The sequence below is a fragment of the Taudactylus pleione genome, unplaced genomic scaffold, assembly GCF_031769625.1.
Source record: "Taudactylus pleione unplaced genomic scaffold, aTauple2 ptg001021l, whole genome shotgun sequence".
NCBI classification, from domain to species: Eukaryota; Metazoa; Chordata; class Amphibia; order Anura; family Myobatrachidae; genus Taudactylus; species Taudactylus pleione.
The window spans coordinates 629,175-647,012 of record NW_028285422.1 but is presented as its reverse complement, the minus strand read 5'-3'; the positions used below and the strand labels follow the sequence as shown (position 1 = coordinate 647,012).

Genomic DNA, 17,838 nt, shown 5'->3' with positions numbered 1-17,838 from the left:
ATTGGCCAGGATGGCACTTGCCAGGGGCGCCGGCCGGTTCCTCAGGCAAATGCCACCCGCAGCTAACCCCCCCCCGATGAGTCAAATTATTTATTTTTTAGATGGAGACAGCTGTGTCTCCATCTCAACACAAACGGCAAACGCTGCCGCGAGCACAGCTACAGAGAGCTCAGAATGTCAGAGGGAGATGGGGAGTTGCTGCGCATGCTAAGCCACAGCTGCTCCCTCTCCCTCCTCACAGTATGTGTTGCCACGGCTGCCGATCTCCTCCTCTCAGCCCCAGCTATGTGATTGTGAGTGTGTGTGTGGTGTGCCATGTATATGTAGGTGCAGTGCCAGGTATGTGTGTGTGGTGTGCCATGTACAGTATGTGTGTGCTATGTATATGTAGGTGCAGTGCCAGGTATGTGTGTACAAGGCGTGTGTGCGCTATGTATACATACCTCCCAACTGTCCCGCGTTTAGTGGGACAGTCCCATTTTTTTTGGACTGTCCCGCGGTTGGGGGGGGGGGGGGGAGTTGTGGGAAGCATACAGCGCTGCTCTGCTATGCAGAGCAGCGTGTATGCAGAGCGAGAATAGATGCTGTGCGCATGCGCACAGCATCTATTCACAGCACAGGGGGGAAGTCCGTGGCAGCCCAGCATCTCCGAGATGCTGGGCACGCCCCTTAGTGATATAAACGGGGCGTGTCACGAGGTCACGGCCCCTTTATGATCAGGCCACGCCCCCTTTTCAGAAGCACACGCATCCGGCGCGTGCAAGTCCCTACTACCAAGGGGAAAAAGTTGGGAGGTATGTGTATATGTATGTGCAGTGCCAGGTATGTGTGTACAATGTGTGTGTGGTGTGCCATGTACAGTATGTGTGCTATGTATATGTATGTGCAGTGGTAGGTACAGTATATCTATATCTGTTTACTAACTGACAAGGGGGATGGGGGGCTTCAGTCTCTTACTTGCCAGGGGCGTTCGGACCCCTAGGTACACCCCTGCCCAGCTTACCTTCGTACGGGATGCCAGGCGTCAGGATTTCAGCTTCGGGCTAAAGACAGGTGTCGGGATTTAGACGCTTATCTTTAGTCCCTGCTCGAAATTGCAGCGTCGGGATTCCGACGGCCGGCATTCTGGGCAGTGGTCTCTTAACCGCATCCCGCAAAAAAAAAAAGGGGGGATAAAACTAGACTGTGCTATCAGTGAAGAGGTTATAAATTAGCGATGATAAAAAAAAAAAAAAAAAAGTTTTGTGAATGGTGGCCTCTCAAAAATAAATATTTATGAACTAAATAAATACATATAAAGTAGATTAATATAAACTGAAAAAACACACAGTAAGGAACAATAAAACTATACACTGTAGTCTTCATTCTAGCACCCTGCACCTGTCACAACCCGTGCAGTTCCTCTTTCCTGCCTGGGGTGTCGTTCTCTGCTTTGGTGCTTCTAGCACACTCAGCTGCTGCAACAAACTGCTCAGAAACCGACCAGAGTTCTAGATGCAACAGAGCAGCAACACCCCAGGTAGGAAAGAGGAACTGCTCGGGTTGTGACAGGTGCAGGGAGCTAGAATGAACACTGCAATGGGTCTATGAATAATTACAATGTTGCTTAGTGCAAAATTATATTTTGCATTGATGCAGCTGCATACTGAGGTAAAACAATGCTTAGTGTGACAGGTGCAGGTGCTAGAATGAATACTACAATGTGTCTATGAATAAATACAATGTTGCTTGTGACAGACGCAGGGTGCTAGAATGAACACTACAATGGGTCTATGAATAATTACAATGTTGCTTAGTGCAAAAAATATATTTTGTATTGATACAGCTGCCTACTGAGGTAAAACAATGCTTATAAAGTCCCTTATATCAGAGTGAGAAACAATGCAAGGCTAAATTACCAGGTAATGCCCAAAGGTCAGAGGGACTCCAATTTTTAGGGGTATTCCCTCCAAAATGTAAAGTGCGGGTCCCGTAATCTTCAGTCTTTGAAAGTTTAAGTGCTGATGTGAGCGCCTTATTATGCGGCATAATGTTTGCAGGACACAGGTCGCCCAAGTGGCAATTAGGTACAGGTATTTGCTATATTACTCAGGAGTGAACAGCCCGGTGAAACCAGTAGTATAGCTGAAATGCTGTGTACCTTAACGGGTGAGCTTCTAGAAGCCTGACTTGTTGCTAACCCTCCGTGGTTTGGGGAGGGTCTGGGAACCCAGTATTCTCCCCAGGCTGTTTTTTGCGGGTGCACCACCCGGCAAGAAACAGCCTACCACCCGGCACTTTGGGAGCCTGCAAGTGGGGACAGTATCTGGGAGCTGTATAAAAAGAACCAGATCCTACAGACTTTGCAGTTTTTTCATAATCAGACGACTGGGCCTCTAATAAGAAGTGGAGAATTAATATATAAAATGTTATTTCAAATCATTATAAGGTCAAGGTTTAAAACATTTTATTATTGCGAAGGCCCCCACCCGGCTGGAAAAATTTTCTGGGGAGAACACTGAAACCACTTTCATTTTGCCAGATAGAATTAATTAAATTTTATGCAAAGATTGACTTGCAGTTAGTCTAGTGGTTCCCAAACTGGGTGCCGTGTCACCCTGGGGTGCCTCAGGGCGCTTGCAGGGGTGCCTCGGGTTGGTGGTCCAGTACCAAATAAAATTATTGATAGGCAAAATCACTGCTAATGACTGCCAATCAAAAATATGTGGATAAAAACAAACACAGCCATGTCAACCACCAAATAACTGAACCTAAGGGTGACATATCAGCACAATTTACTTCATTTAACTTTTTCTGAATTTCTCAATAAAATAAACTTTTAGCCCAGTGGTGCCGTGGGAAAAATGCTGATACTCTAGGGTGCCATGATTCGAAAAAGTTTAGAAACCACTGAGTTAGTCCATTCACTTAAGTAAAAAAAATTTTTTTTTTTTTCAGGCAGTCTGCTTGCGTCTGGCTGAACGCTCATAAACACATTTCGTTCTTATCAAAGAACTTTTTGTATCTTATAGTCTCTTCAATTAATAACATTTGGATCCAAATCAACCTGTACAGAGAAATGTCTCTTTATTCCACAATGTTAATTAGTATTCAAGATAGTTGCAACCATGTAATTAAATATGTTGTATTTTGACAGTTATATTCTTGTAAAAATAGATACAAACCTATAACATAAAAATATATTTATATTAATACAAATAAATAAAAAATTCCACTAATAAAACAACAACTTTAAATCATTATTATTTTAAGAGAAGCCATACAACATTGCTATTATTTTAGTTATCAATTATCCAATATTTATCATTTTGTTTCGTTTATATTTTTGTTACACAAAAAAATTATAAACTTCATCTTCCATGGAGTAATTCAAAATGAGTGTTAACTTTTAACACAGCTGATTTCATCTGCTTATATGTATTTATAGTTTAATAAATAATTTTTTGGTTTAACAAGACAAGCCACCTTTTATGCACATACTGCTAAGCATTATTTGTTTATATTTCCACACTAATTTATACTCTCTTCACTATTAGTGCAGTCTCGTTCTATCACTCTTTGTTTTTTTAGAATTAGACTGTCTTTTAGAACTGATTGCACAAGCACATTACTGCAATGTTCTTAACTACAATTAAAAGATGCTTCTCAAGACATGGCAACTCCCAAACAGTGCCTGACCCCGACTGTCCGTTTGTTCCGAGAGGGAGACTAGAAGCAAGGGTCTAAATAGACAGGACACCCAAATAATATGAGATATGGTAAGAACTTACCCTTGTTATCTCTATTTCTACGAAGTCCATAGGGTTCCACAGGATACCTTGGGGTATAGGTGTGACGTCAGTCGCAGGGCACCAAAGAGTTAAGCTTTCAGCCTCCCAGGATGCACTAGGTCCCCCTCCTATACCCCGCCCCCAGGCCAAGGCACCTCAGTTAGTTACCAAGCCATAGGCCGGAGGAGGAGAAGGAAGAGAGAGAACAAAGATCTGGACACATACAAGAATCACATTCTCACCAGAGGGAGACGGAAAACCGGTGACCAGAGCAAAGCCCATCTGCAGCACAGGTGCGACAGGGCGGGAGTCCTGTTGAACCCTATGGACTTCGTAGAAATAGAGATAACAAGGGTAAGTTCTTACCATATCTCATATTTTCTACTTCAGGGTCCATAGGGTATCCACAGGATACCTTGGGGATGTCCCAAAGCAGTATCCTTTAAGGGTGGGGACGCTCCTGTGCAGAAAGGAGAATCCACCGCCCGAAGGAAGCATCCTGAGAGGCGAAGGTGTCAAACCTGTAATACCTCACGAAGGTATGGACAGAAGACCACGTAGCAGCCTTGCAGATCTGAACTGCCGAGGCACCACGTCAAGCTGCCCACGAAGGACCCACAGACCTAGTGGAATGAGCCTTCAGAGAAGGAGGGACCGGTAGGCCTTCATGAAGATAAGCTTCAGAAATAGCCATACGGATCCAGGCTGCCAAAGTTTGCTTTGAAGCAGGCCAACCCTTTTTACAGAAGCCATAGAGGACAACAAAGCGTCCGACTTCCTAAACAAAGAAGTGCGGTCCACATAAGTCCTTAAGGCCCGCACAACATCCAAAGAGGCCTCACCCACGGAAAGACCCGGTGAGTTAAAGGCCGGAACAACTATTTCCTCGTTAACCTGAAACTGGGAAACAACTTTGGGGAGAAACTCGGGCCGAGTGCGGAGCACTGCCCTGTTCCCATGAAAAAACCAAGAAAGGGGGTCTACAAGAAAGAGCCCCTAACTCAGAAACACGTCTGGCTGAAGCAACGGCCAGAAGGAAAACAGTCTTAGCTGTTAGCCATTTAATATCCACTGAGCCCAGTGGTTCAAACGGCGGTCCTTGGAGAGTCCTCAGGACCACAGCCAAATCCCAAGGCGCCACAGGTGGAACAAAGGGCGGCTGAATACGGAGAACACCTTGCATAAAGGTGCGCACATCCGGGATTGTAGCAATCCTACGGTGAAACCAGACAGATAGGGCCGAAACCTGTACCTTCAAAGAAGCAAGGCGAAGCCCATGATCTAGTCCCGCTTGCAGGAAGGCGAGAATCCGAGACAGACGAAACTCCCGCGGTGCATAACCTCTCGGTCGACACCACTGGAAGAACGTATGCCACACGCGATGGTATATCCTCGCGGAAGACGGTTTCCGAGCTCGTAACATGGTACACACCACAGAGCTGGCAAACCCCCAGGACCTCAGCATGGACAGCCGAGTCAGGTCCGGGTGAAGACAAGGACCCTGAGACAGAAGGTCCGGTCGTAGCGGCAACCGCAGGGGACTGTCCACGGACAGACCCTGAAGGTCTGAGAACCAGTGCCGTCTGGGCCACGCGGGAGCTATCAACAGGAGCGTCCCTCCTTCCTGTTTGAATTTCCGGATTACCCGTGGAAGAAGGGAGACCGGAGGGAACAGGTATGCGAACCTGAACGTCCACCGGACGGACAGAGCATCCACCAGAGACGCCCCTTCGTCTCTTGTGCGAGACCCGTACACCGGCAACTTGTTGTTGTGCCGGGACGCCATGAGGTCGATTTCTGGAAGACCCCACCTGTCCACCAGTAGTTGAAAAACGTCCGGGTGCAGGGACCATTCCCCTGGATGAACGTCCTGGCGACTTAGAAAGTCCGCCTCCCAATTTAGCACTCCCGGGATGAAGACCGCTGATATGGCCGGAAGATTGCGCTCCGCCCAAACCAGGATCCGAGAGACCTCTACGAGAGCCGCCCGACTGCGAGTTCCTCCTTGCCTGTTTATGTAGGCCACGGTGGTAGCATTGTCCGACTGGACCTGCACCGGGTGACCCTGGAGAAACCGATGTGCCTGCAGGAGAGCATTGAAGACCGCACGGAGTTCCAAGATATTTATTGGAAGCTCCGCTTCTGTCGGTGTCCACCTGCCCTGGAACAAGTGTGGACCCGAAACTGCTCCCCAGCCCCGAAGACTGGCGTCCGTTGTCAACAGGAGCCAATTTGGAACCCAGAACGGACGTCCCTTGTTGAGGTGGGTCATCTTTAACCACCACGCAAGGGACAGGCGAACCTCCGGGGTGAGCACAATCGTCTGGAACTTCAGAGACTGAGGCAGCCCGTTCCACTTGGACAGGATCAGGTGCTGCAGAGGTCTAGAGTGAAACTGGGCGTATTCCACCATGTCGAACACCGACACCATGGAGCCCAGTAACCTCATCGCCGAGTGTAAGGACACCCGGCAGCTGTGCAGACAACTGCGCACCCTTGACTGTAAAGCAGAGATCTTGTCCTCCGTCACGAAGATCCTTTGCTGTCCCGAGTCCAATAAGGCTCCAAGATGCAGAATCCTCCGAGACGGGATTAGAGTGGACTTCTGCCAGTTAATTAGCCAGCCGTGCCGTTGCAGCAGTGCAATGGTCAGGTCCAAGTGGTGTAACAGGAGCTCTGGAGATCCTGCCACCAATAACAGGTCGTCCAAGTACGGCAACATGCGGACTCCTTGCAGCCGCAGAGAAGCCGCCATGACCGCCATAGCGTCCTGTATGTCCAATGACACCATGTAGTCCCCAGGTTCCAGCGCCAGAATGATGGACCGTAGGGTCTCCATCCGAAACTTCGGGACCCGCAAAGACTTGTTGAGTGCTTTGAGGTTGAGAATCGGACGATATGACCCATTGGGTTTCTGTACCAAAAATAGATTTGAATAGAAACCCTGGCCCCTCTGGGAGAATGGAACAGGCACTATAACTCCAGCCTGGAGCATAGTGTGCAATACCTTCCGCAGCTCCGTAGCCTTGTTCCGGTCTGATGGTAGACCCGTGGTGAAGAATCGAGCCGGGGGTCTGTGCCGGAAGGAGAGGGCGTACCCGTGAGAGACCACCTCCAGAACCCAAGTGTCTGTCGTAGTGAACGACCAACACCGGGAGAACTGCAGCAGGCGGCCTCCCACCCTGGGATCCCCCAAGGGGAGACCCGGACCGTCAGGCCGCAGGCTTGTCATCTGGCTTGGGGGCCGGACGTCTGGTACTCCATGCCTGTTTCCGGGGCTTGCCCGATTTCTTAGGGCCAGCCTGTCGAGGAAACGACTGTGGTTTGGGCCTGCCCTGGGCCCTAGATGACCGAAAGGACGATGGTCCAGAACCAGAAGGAGCAGCGGCCGACGGGAGACAAGCAGATTTGGCTGCCGCCAGCGTGGCCACAATCTTATCCAGATCCGGACCGAAGAGAACTTCTCCGGTAAACGGCAACGCTTCCAGACCTTTCTTGGATCTGCGTCCGCCTTCCAGGATCGCAGCCACAAGGTGCGACGAGCAGCTACCGCTGCTGAAGAAATTCTAGACACCAGAGTACTAATGTCTAGAGCCGCCTCGTTGATGTAGGTGGCCGAATCACGGAGATTGCCAATCAACTCGGCTTGTTCGGCCGGACAGTCGGATTCAAAAGAAGCCTCTAATGAATCCGCCCAGCGCTCCATCGCTCTGGCAACCCAGCAAATGGCCATAGCCGGCCGTGCTGCCCCCCCTGCAAGGGAATAAGCGGACTTCAGGCAGATTTCTACCTTGCGGTCCGTAGCATCCTTAAGGGAGGACATGGATGGCATCGGCAATGTGGCACTACGGACAAGACGGGTCACGTGAGAATCCACCTGTGGAGGGGATTCACACTTAGCAAAATAATTATCCGCGAACGGATAAGCCACCGCCAGGCGTCTCTGCGGCTGGTATCTTTTGCCAGGTTGTTTCCACGCCTCCTCTAAATGGTCCACCAACTGACCCGAAAGAGGAAAGACTGTGGCATCGCCCTTCACATCTTTGAAAAAGGCATACTTAGATTTAGCCGCTGGGGGAACTTCGTCCTCAATCACCAAGGCTGTGCGGACCGCCCGAATAAGTCCAGGAATATATACTTTGGACTTAGCATCAGCGTCCTTAGTATGGAAAGGTTCCTGATCGTAAGGATCCAGAATCTCCCCATCATCAGACGTCCCTTCGTCATCCTCATAAGGAGCGGACAGAGACGCCACCGGCCTTTTATGAGGCCGCATCACAGACTCCCCTTGCAATACATCCGACAAGTGCTGTAAAGAACTCGTCAGGGAGTTAACCCACGCTGGCTCCTGAGAACCCGGGAGCGGGGAAATAGGGAGACTGTGGGGTACCACCAATTGTCGTGGGAACCCCTGCATGGGTGACGACACCACAGACTGCTGGGACAAACCCATCGGAGTAAACGCGGGCTGCGGAGCTAACTGGCCCACTAAAGCTGTTAACGCCTGAGCGAAACAAGCCCAGGGCGGCTCCTGTACCGGTGCTGTAACCGTAATAGGCCGCGCCATGGACAACACTGCCGGCAAAGGCCCTCCGCGCTACCCTCCCCCTCCGCTAACGGTACTTTGCACGTGGTACACTGTAGCCGGAGGGGAAAATCACTTTCAGACATGATGGCACCACGTATGTGACCTCTCTCACCAATTAAGTATTAAATAGGCGAGAGACCACCCTGCAGCACCGCACCGCAAGGGCTTTAGCAGAAAGAACAGGGACAGTAATAAAGCTGACAGTTTAGTGAAGAATAGTTACAGGCAGCGCTAGCACAGTCACATACAATGCAGAGAAATAACAATTCCTGCACTAACAGCGCTGATCACTCAACTACACAGACACAGGGCCTGGTAGGACACAGCGCTGCATACACAGACCTGAGCCACAGCGGAGGAGAGGTATGCGGGGGGACCCAGACCACGATGCTTCCTTCCAGACTTCCAGCAGCGTTCACCATGCGTTGCAGAGAAGATGGCCGCCGAGGAGCAGAGAGAAGCTGGCCTGGGGGAGGAGCGCTGACACAGGACCAGTCAGCACAGTGCAGAGAGGGCTGTGTGCAGCGGGGGAGGCGCCGGCTGTGAGACAGGGAAGGCGCGCTCCCCTGGCATGCATTTAACCCCTGGGACGCCGCAGCGCTACCGCTCTGCTGCGGTCCGCTGTCCCAGGGGGTAGTGGAAGCGCAGGTTGGTCGCCTGGCTCCACGCTGCAGCCAGTCCCCAGGGAGCCCCCTGCCTGGGGACTTAGGACCATGTGATCAGCGGGGACCCACCGCGGGACCCCGCTGCTTACCTCTGTCCCCCTTGAATCCGGCCATGGTCCGGAGCATCTGGGGTCACCGCTAGCTGTGACCCCAGACGCCCACCAGCATCCCCGGATCAGTACCGGCGTTCTGGTACCGGCGGGGTGTAGGGAAGACAGCATGGACGTCAGGACTGACTGTCCATGCTGTTCATCCAGATGTGCAGCCACAGCTGCATGAAGAAAAAGCTTCAGGGGCTCTTCTAGCCCCCACTCCAACAGGTGCACCCGACTCCGGCCGGGCACCAAACTAAACTGAGGTGCCTTGGCCTGGGGGTGGGGTATAGGAGGGGGACCTAGTGCATCCTGGGAGGCTGAAAGCTTAACTCTTTGGTGCCCTGCGACTGACGTCACACCTATACCCCAAGGTATCCTGTGGATACCCTATGGACCCTGAAGTAGAAAGACAGTATTTAGCCATCTCTGCGACAGCGCAAAACGGCTAAACCCATCTAAAGTCCTAGTTAGCGCACCCAAACTACGGACTTATCGCACATTTCTGCTCACCACCTCAGGATGGTGTGAGCAGAAATGTGTGCTCCAGCTGCTATTCGCACCAGAAGTGAGCAACAATTGAATTGCTCCATCTTGCGCCCATTACACCAGAGTTGCACTAAAAGCAATTGAATCTCCCCCATTATGTATAACTGATATACGTTCAGGAAGCCAGCCGTCACAATGCCGACAGCCTGCTTCCCGACTGTCTAATACCGGCAAGGGTTAAATAACAGGCGTCAAAATCTCGATGCCTGTCATTTTAGCTACGCCCGATCGAATCGATGCCGGATGTGGACAGCAGCGGGGGGAGGGTTAGTTTTAGGGTTCCCGGGAGGGACTTAGGGTTAGGTACCCCCCCTGGAGGTTAGGGTTAGGCTAGGGGGAGTGAGGGTTAGGGTTAGGCACGGGGGAAGGGGGGGAGGGAGGTTAGGGATAGGCACCCTATAGGAGGGTTAGGGTGTAGAATTAGATTAGTTTATACTTACCTTTAGGACGATCGGGATTTTCTCCTCTGTCGGGGCTGCCGTTGCCGGGATTTGAACCGCCGGCCATGCGGTCAGCGGAAAATCATACCGAATGCTGTATAACTACTTAAAGGACCTATGTATCAAAGCTTCAGAGATAAAATTGTGAGAGAAAAAGTATTAACCAATCAGCTCCTAACTGTAATTTTTCAAACACAGCCTATAAAAAGTAAGTTAGAAGCTGATTGGTTGATTTATATCTCACAATGTTCTCTCTCATCAAGCTTTGATACATAGACCCCTTAGTTTATAACTACTTTAGTGTATAAATGAATGAGTTATACACTAGAATTGATTTCTAGTGCATAACTCACAAAACAAAGAAATTACTTGAATGTATACCAGCAAGTAATATTCTGTAAGGAACAAATCTTACGTAATAAATCTTACCATAAAGCTTTCATGATGGCTAGACCCTGTAATCCAGATACCTAAATCCCACGTTCAAAAAAGTTTTGTGTGGCCAATTAAGAAGGGACAATGTGTCCTAGGAAGAACCCAAAGAAGCATTTCAATGTTTACATCACCCATTATGTCAGACCACCAAATGAGATAAACTGTCCATAGAAATGGAAAAAAAATAATCAATGAAGCGAAAGCACAATATACAAGAGATCTCCAAAAGCCTGTAAAAACCAAATACCTGCATAACTGAAATCACCAGGCCAAACTCATCTATTTAATAAGCATTAACAGTACTGGTCTTTAAAACATTTGAATTTCAACAAGTAATTCATCTTTGCGACCAGGAGGATGTCATACTCTATATAGTAAGTGAGGGCAAAATATGACCGTCAAGTAGGCAAATAGGAATATACAGTCTACTGCAGTTCAAGGTGTGCACCGAGTTTTCCTGGTCTTTGAACCCACCCCATAAAAAGATGATGATTCTACTTTTGGAGGTTTGCAAATACTCAGGAAAACATATATGGTGGAAACAGTAAGGTGGGAATTCAATTATGTTTGCGCTCCCAATTGTCTGTCTAAAATGACGAGGCAATATTCAATTGTTTCAGGAAATCTCACATGTCACGCCCAAATAGACTGGATTTAGCTGCGCAAAGCGGCTAAACCCATCTAAAGTCCTGCTTAGCGCTCCACAACAGCAGTTTGGGCGTCCAAAAGAGGGAATTTTGAATGATTTTTGCTCGCCACCTCAAAAGGGTGCAAGCAAAAATCACGCATTCGCACCCGTCGGCAGAAACAATTGAACAACTCCGATGGGCCTGTAAGAACAATTGAATCCCCCTTAAAAGTCATAATAAAGTCCATCCTGATCGTCACTGCATTGTTTAGTTTTTCTTGTCAAACTGCTCAATTTAGTTTACTTCATGGCTCAAACTAATGATTTGAGGAGGACACATCATGCCAATATTTATTATATGCATCACTTGTGGACGTTTTTATAACACTGCTCTAAGAGCACATTCAGTGCACTTTCCTTCAAAAATGTAAGGTTGAAATTGAGTATCGATAAAAGTAGAAGTTGATTCAAGCACTGCTGATAAGCCTGGGAAAGAATAATAAAATATATATATATATATATATATATATTTTTTTTTTTATATTATTTTTGTAATACTGTGCTACTGTAGGCTATAGGATAAGCTGCTCCACTTTAATAAATACAAATGCTCTATCATAATTAGCTATATTATAAGTGTCTGGATTTCTTTTTCAACCAGACACTTATACTGCTTTTACACCTAAATTCCGGGTCTGACCTGGAGAATGGAACAGAGTTCCAATCTGGATCAGACCCAGAATTTAGCCAGCGCCGACCCAGGATTTTCCCGAGCCGGCGCCGTTCACACAGGAGCCGGGTCTGCATAGACCCGGCTTTTCTGGCATTGAAGTGGACGCTTGGAGATTAAGTCATCTCCAAGCGCCACTGAAGCCGGCCAATCGGCAGACATGCGTGCAGCATGATCTGGGTCACTGTGACCCGGATCGCGCCGTTTACACAGCAGGGTTTCACGGGTTATTCCCGTGTTAAACCCTATTAGTTACCTGGGTTGGATTGCCGGGTCACTCGACCTAGCAATCCAACCCTTTCCCCTTTTACACCAAGGAGCTACCCGGGTTTTAGCTCTGGTGTAAAAGGGGTATTACAAGCGCTCTATTATTATTAGCTTTAAAGCCTGCTAATATGCTGTACAGCAAACTCATTTTTTTTTTTTTTTTTTGCACTTCAATGCAAAACTTGGTACACTTCTGTGGCTAATCTGCACTTGGCATAAAACCCCTCAGGCTCAATTCCCATTACAATGTGCAACTTTTTCCATAAATGTGAACACTATTTTGATATGCAAAGATTTGTACAGAACAGTAAAAGTTACATTACAGGTGCATTTGTGGATGAAACGTCACAAAACAGCATTTGCACTAAACTTTTGTAAATGCCCTTTAGTGACCGGGGTCGTGGAATATGGCAGTCGAGGAGAAACTTGTAAAATGATTTTATCTGAGTAAATAGACCCTGCAGTGACAACTGAACAGACAGAGCTTACAGCACTGGTAACCCGCTGAGATCAGCCCAATTATGTATTTGAAATCTACATCCACAATAATGGGCTGATGTCACCTCATCATGCTTCTCAGGGGCCTATTCATCAACACTAAAATAAAAGTTTTAAGGACATTTTCCTTAATTACCGTTTTTTTCGTATTCAGTAACACTTAATACAGGAGAGATCACTGATATCGTCTTGTTAAGTCTGCCCGCGTTAATTTCCACACTCCCCATACACTGACAGACACAGAGTTACCGCAGCTGTAATCAGTATTGCGCATGCACCGCTTTTGTGAATGTAACATCGCATGCACAGCACTCATTACAGCTGCGGTAAGTTAGTGTAGAGAGGGAAAAGTTTCTATTTCCTGAAAAGCTGTCATCACAAAAATGAATAGCTTTTTGGAATAAATACTGATGGAGGAGGAGTGATGAATTCATGCGAGTTATAAACCTAATTACCTCCATCGATATTTTAGTGTTGATGTCTAAGCCCCTCAGTTACTGAAAGGTAAAACAAACCACAAGCACAGCACTGACCAAAAGAAGCTCAATAATATTTAAATATAGTAACACTGCTACTCTCATGGCATTGCACCCATGGCACGGTCCTGCAGCTACTCTCCTCTCCTACTAAACCCAGCGGAATCTGCCTCCCAGTGGTTATTGCCCATAGGAGGTGTGCTGGAATGCCAGCGATACATGACGCTCCCGCCCGTCAGTAGCCGGTACCTTGATAAGTGCTTTAGGATCTGCCTCTTGATTATTCCGGCCATGCTGGAGACAGTGTGACTTATGCTCGATGCTGCTGAGCTGCTCCAGTCTCAGGTCCTCCACCTACATCTCAGCGGCAGCGGCGGTGACCCAGTCACAGCCTTACCATAGAGAGGCAGCAGCATTAGTCCTAGTGACGGCCGTTCCCTGGAAACACCACAGCTACAGCGCCGCCATCTTGGTACACTTAAAATGGTGCCTTATGCTACAGAACCTCTGATGCGCAGAGTGGTAACGGTGTAAGCAATGGAAATATCCGGGATGTGCCCCTGCCTCTACCTGGTACCGGCCGGCGCATCACAACAGAGCACGCTACAATTACACCGACTAAAGAACAACCAGCCCGCCGCCTTCAGCAGGGCATTGGTCAGCAAGGGCACTCCCACTCACCTGGGACCATAGCTCCCTCTGCTGGAGCTTGGCTCCGGGGTAGCTGTGTACAGGAAAAGTGCTCGGCGAATACTGGGACGCTTAGCTGAAATGCTCATTATTATTTATCATTATTTATTTATTTTTTTCGATGCGATGGCAACTACTTCAATCTTTATTTATTGCACCCTGTAACCCCCCCCTTGTCCATAGGCCCCATTATGAAAACACTTCACACCATCCCATTGGCAACAGTTGTCATAAATCTTACTATCAGTACCACCCCACACACACAGGCCCTCATTCAGACCCGCTCGCAAGCGGGTCAATGGTCTGGCAATGCGCACACGCGGCGTGCGCAAGCACTGTAGCGAGTGAGAAATTCACTCGCTACAAACGGGGCGGCTGTCGATGGTGATCGACAGCTCGCCCAGTTTTGTAGGCGGGGAGGGGGAGTGACTGGACAAACGGAGGCGTTTCTGATGGCAGTAGTGAGCTTCCTGCTCTATTAGAGCAGGAAGCTCACTGGGGCTTGTGGCAGGCCAGACCCTACCACAAGGGTCTCGTCGCAAACCCGATGGTCGCGATAATCGCGACCATCACCTGGCCGCTCGCAAAAGCTGTGGGTGGTCACCCACAGCTTAGCGAGCGACCAGGAGGCCGGGTTAAAAAAAAAAAAGCGTCCACCCTCATTCAGAGCAAGTGCTAGCTTTTTGCGTGCGGCTCTGAATGAGGGCCACTGCCCCATAGCCTCACGCCCCCCCACACACACACTGTAACTCACACCCGAATTCACCCAGGGTATGTAGTCAGGAAGCCGGCGGTCGAAATGCCAACCACCGGCTTCCCGACTGTGAAATCCCGGCATGGGACTAATGATAGGCATCTAAATACTGACGCCTATAATTAGCCACACGCCGAAATCCCGACGCCCGGCATACCGATCGTAGCTAAGCCAGGCGTCAGGAGTTGATAGTCGGGGGAGGGGGGCAGGGCCGGATTAAGGTCTGTGGGGGCCCCTGGGCAACAAACGTGGAGGCCCCTATTAAATGTGACGAACTGGGGGTATGCACAATGGGGACCCCAGTAGTGTCAGTGCCCACTGTGGTAGTGCCCGGTATGCAGAGCCCACAGTAGTGCCCTTTATGCAGTGCACCCAGTAGTAGTGCCCCTTATGCAATGCCCCCAGTAGTAGTGTCCCCAATAGTAATGCCCCCTGTATAAATGCCCTCAGTAGAAATACCCCTGTAGTTGTGCCCCGAGTAGTCATGCCCCCTGTGGTAGTGGCACCAGTAGTAATGCCCCCTGTAGTACCCTCTGTATAAATGCCCCTGTATTAGTGCCCCTAATAGTAATGCTCCCTCTGTACTAGTGCCCCAGTAGTAATGCCCTACCTTCAAGTAGTCCCCAATAGTAATGCCCCCAGAAATGGTGCCCCCAATAGTAATGCCCCTGGTTGTAATGCACCTTCCCGAGTAATGCCCCCTGTAGTAATGCCTCCCCGAGCAATGCCCTCAGTAGTAATGCCCCCCCCGAGCAATGCCCCCAGTAGTAATGCCACCCCCCCCAGCAATGCCCTCAATGGAAATGCCGCTTGCGCTAAAAATAAAAAAAAGTCATACTTACCTTAAGCCCGGCTCCCGCTGCCTTCTGGTCCACCCGGCTGCGTCATGACGTCTCTCCCATAGTGCACTGCGTGAACCAGAAGCCGGAGCTCACGAGTGAGCTCTAGCCTCCGGCTCTGGCTGCCGCTGCGGGGAGGGAGCCAGGCGCCCGCTGGTTACAATCTCAGCGGGCGCCTGGTCAAAGGTGCCTCCCTGCGGCGCCCCGGGGTTAGGTGTCCGGAGGAGGCGGAACTGGTTCCGTCTCGTCTGGTTCACTTTAACCCCGATGGCTGGGTGTGGGGGCCCAGGAACGGTCGCCCCCCCTTTAATACGGCCCTGGAGGGAGGGGTAGGTTTAGAGTCTCCTTGGGGGACTTAGGGTTAGGCACCCCCCCTGGGAGGATTAGGCTAGGGGAAGGGGGTTTAGGGTCACCCCTAAGGGAGGGTTGGGAGGGAGAGGGGTAAGGATAGCCTACTTACCTTCCCCTTTGGTATCTTTATCTGCCGGCATCGGTATTTCATCTGCCGAGCTGACGTCCGGTGGTATAACATACCGATTACCCACCCAGTGCCTGCCGTCAAGAAGGTCTTTAAGACAAAGTAGAGCTAGTGACAACCGCTCAGCTGGGCTGCACCCTCCCAGTCTACGCTGCTCTGCCCTGCCCACTCCATCCAATGAGATTCCTGCACCACCACCTCAATAGGTATCAGGTTTTTAATGTTTCAAGTGGGATAATGTGTTTTTATTCATTTTAATAGCTTGTTCAGGCCCTTCACATTCCATGAGGCACTCGTCAAACATTTATTAACACTTAAAAATTAAAATGAATCCCATTTTAACCAACCCCCAAAGGTGTTGCTCTCACATTTTTTTGCGAGCAGGGAGAACAACCAGTTTCAATGCATGACACGTAGAAAAAGTACATGACTATATGTAAAACAACAATAATCAAGAACTAAAACAAAGTACCGTATATACTCGAGTATAAGCCGAGTTTTTCAGCACAAAAAATGTGCTGAAAAAGTACCCCCTCGGCTTATACTCGAGTCAAGTGTAGCGCTGACCGGACGGAGTTCGGTCAGCGCTACACACTGCCAAACACACAGCCGCCGGAGCCTATTTCTAATTTCACTTCTACTGAGACTGCTGTATCACACCTGAACCAGAACCTAGAACTAGCCCTTGATGAAGTAGCTCCAGCTACCCATCACATTCAGCATAGACTTAGATGTCAACCGTGGCAGTCCAAATTCACAAAACATCTTCAAAAACTCTCACGTAAAGTAGAACGTCAGTGGCGAAAGTCTCATACTCCAAGTGACTTCCTCACATATAAGAGGATCTACCACTCTTATCGTAATGCACTGGATAATGCCAAACAGGCGTATTTCCAATCTGTTATCTCTGCCCAAGCCTCTAACCCCAAGCAACTTTTTAATACATTTAAATCACTTCTTACCCCTCCGTCACCCAACCCACCTTCTACTATCAGTGCACAAGATCTCACTTCCTATTTCAAGAACAAGATTGATAATATCCGAAATGAAATGGCATGCACTTCCTCAGCCAGGGTCTTGTTCAATCCACTACCTGAACCCAGTGGCACGTTCTCATCATTTGACCCCACTAATGAAGCTGAAGTAGCTACATCCTCCTACTCTACTACCTCTCCTCTTGACCCTATACCCTCACAAATCAGTAAAGCTCTGTCTCCTGTGCTCATTCCACACTTAACTAAAATCTGTAATCTCTCTTTCTCTACTGGTATATTTCCATCACTGTTTAAGCATGCAGTGATCACTCCCATTTTGAAAAAACAAAATTCTGACCCTAACTCTCTCAAATTACCATCCTATCTCCCAGCTCCCTTGCCCCTCCAAGCTACTGGAGAGACTTGCCTACACTCGCCTCACACACTTTCTTAACACCCACAACTTATTGGATCCACTTCAGTCAGGCTTTCGTTCCCAACACTCCACTGAGACAGCACTGACTAAGGTAGCAAATGATCTGGTCACTGCCAAGGCTAAAGGCCATTATTCACTTCTAATTCTTCTAGATCTCTCTGCTGCCTTTGACACTGTTGATCACTCTCTTCTCATACAAACACTACAATCCCTAGGTCTTCAAGACACAGCCCTGTCTTTCGCTCTTTCACTGTTTGCTTTTCTGATTCTACCTCCACTTCGTTACCTCTATCAGTTGGAGTACCACAAGGTTCAGTATTAGGTCTTCTGTTTTCTCAATATATACCACCTCTCTAGGCAAACTAATCAGCTCTTTTGGTTTTCAATATCATCTGTATGCGGATGATACTCAAATCTACCTATCCTCCCCAGATTTGTCACCATCTGTGCTGGTCCGTGTCACTGAATGTCTCTCTGGCATTTCATCTTGGATGTCATCTCGCCACCTCAAACTTAATATTTCTAAAAC

The 17,838-nt window shown here is 48.8% G+C and overlaps 1 protein-coding gene across 2 annotated transcripts in view; it reads right to left on the bottom strand.

Moving 5' to 3' along the window:
* BLTP3A (bridge-like lipid transfer protein family member 3A) overlaps window positions 1-13,738 on the bottom strand; it is a 108,520-nt gene extending 94,782 nt beyond the window's left edge. For both annotated transcript variants that reach the window (XM_088461164.1, XM_088461165.1), the window contains exon 1: window positions 13,388-13,738. In XM_088461164.1, coding sequence (XP_088317290.1) covers window positions 13,388-13,431 — 44 coding nt within the window. In that variant the 5' untranslated portion in view covers window positions 13,432-13,738. The remainder of the gene's footprint in view (window positions 1-13,387) is intronic.
* Window positions 13,739-17,838: the final 4,100 nt, after the last annotated feature.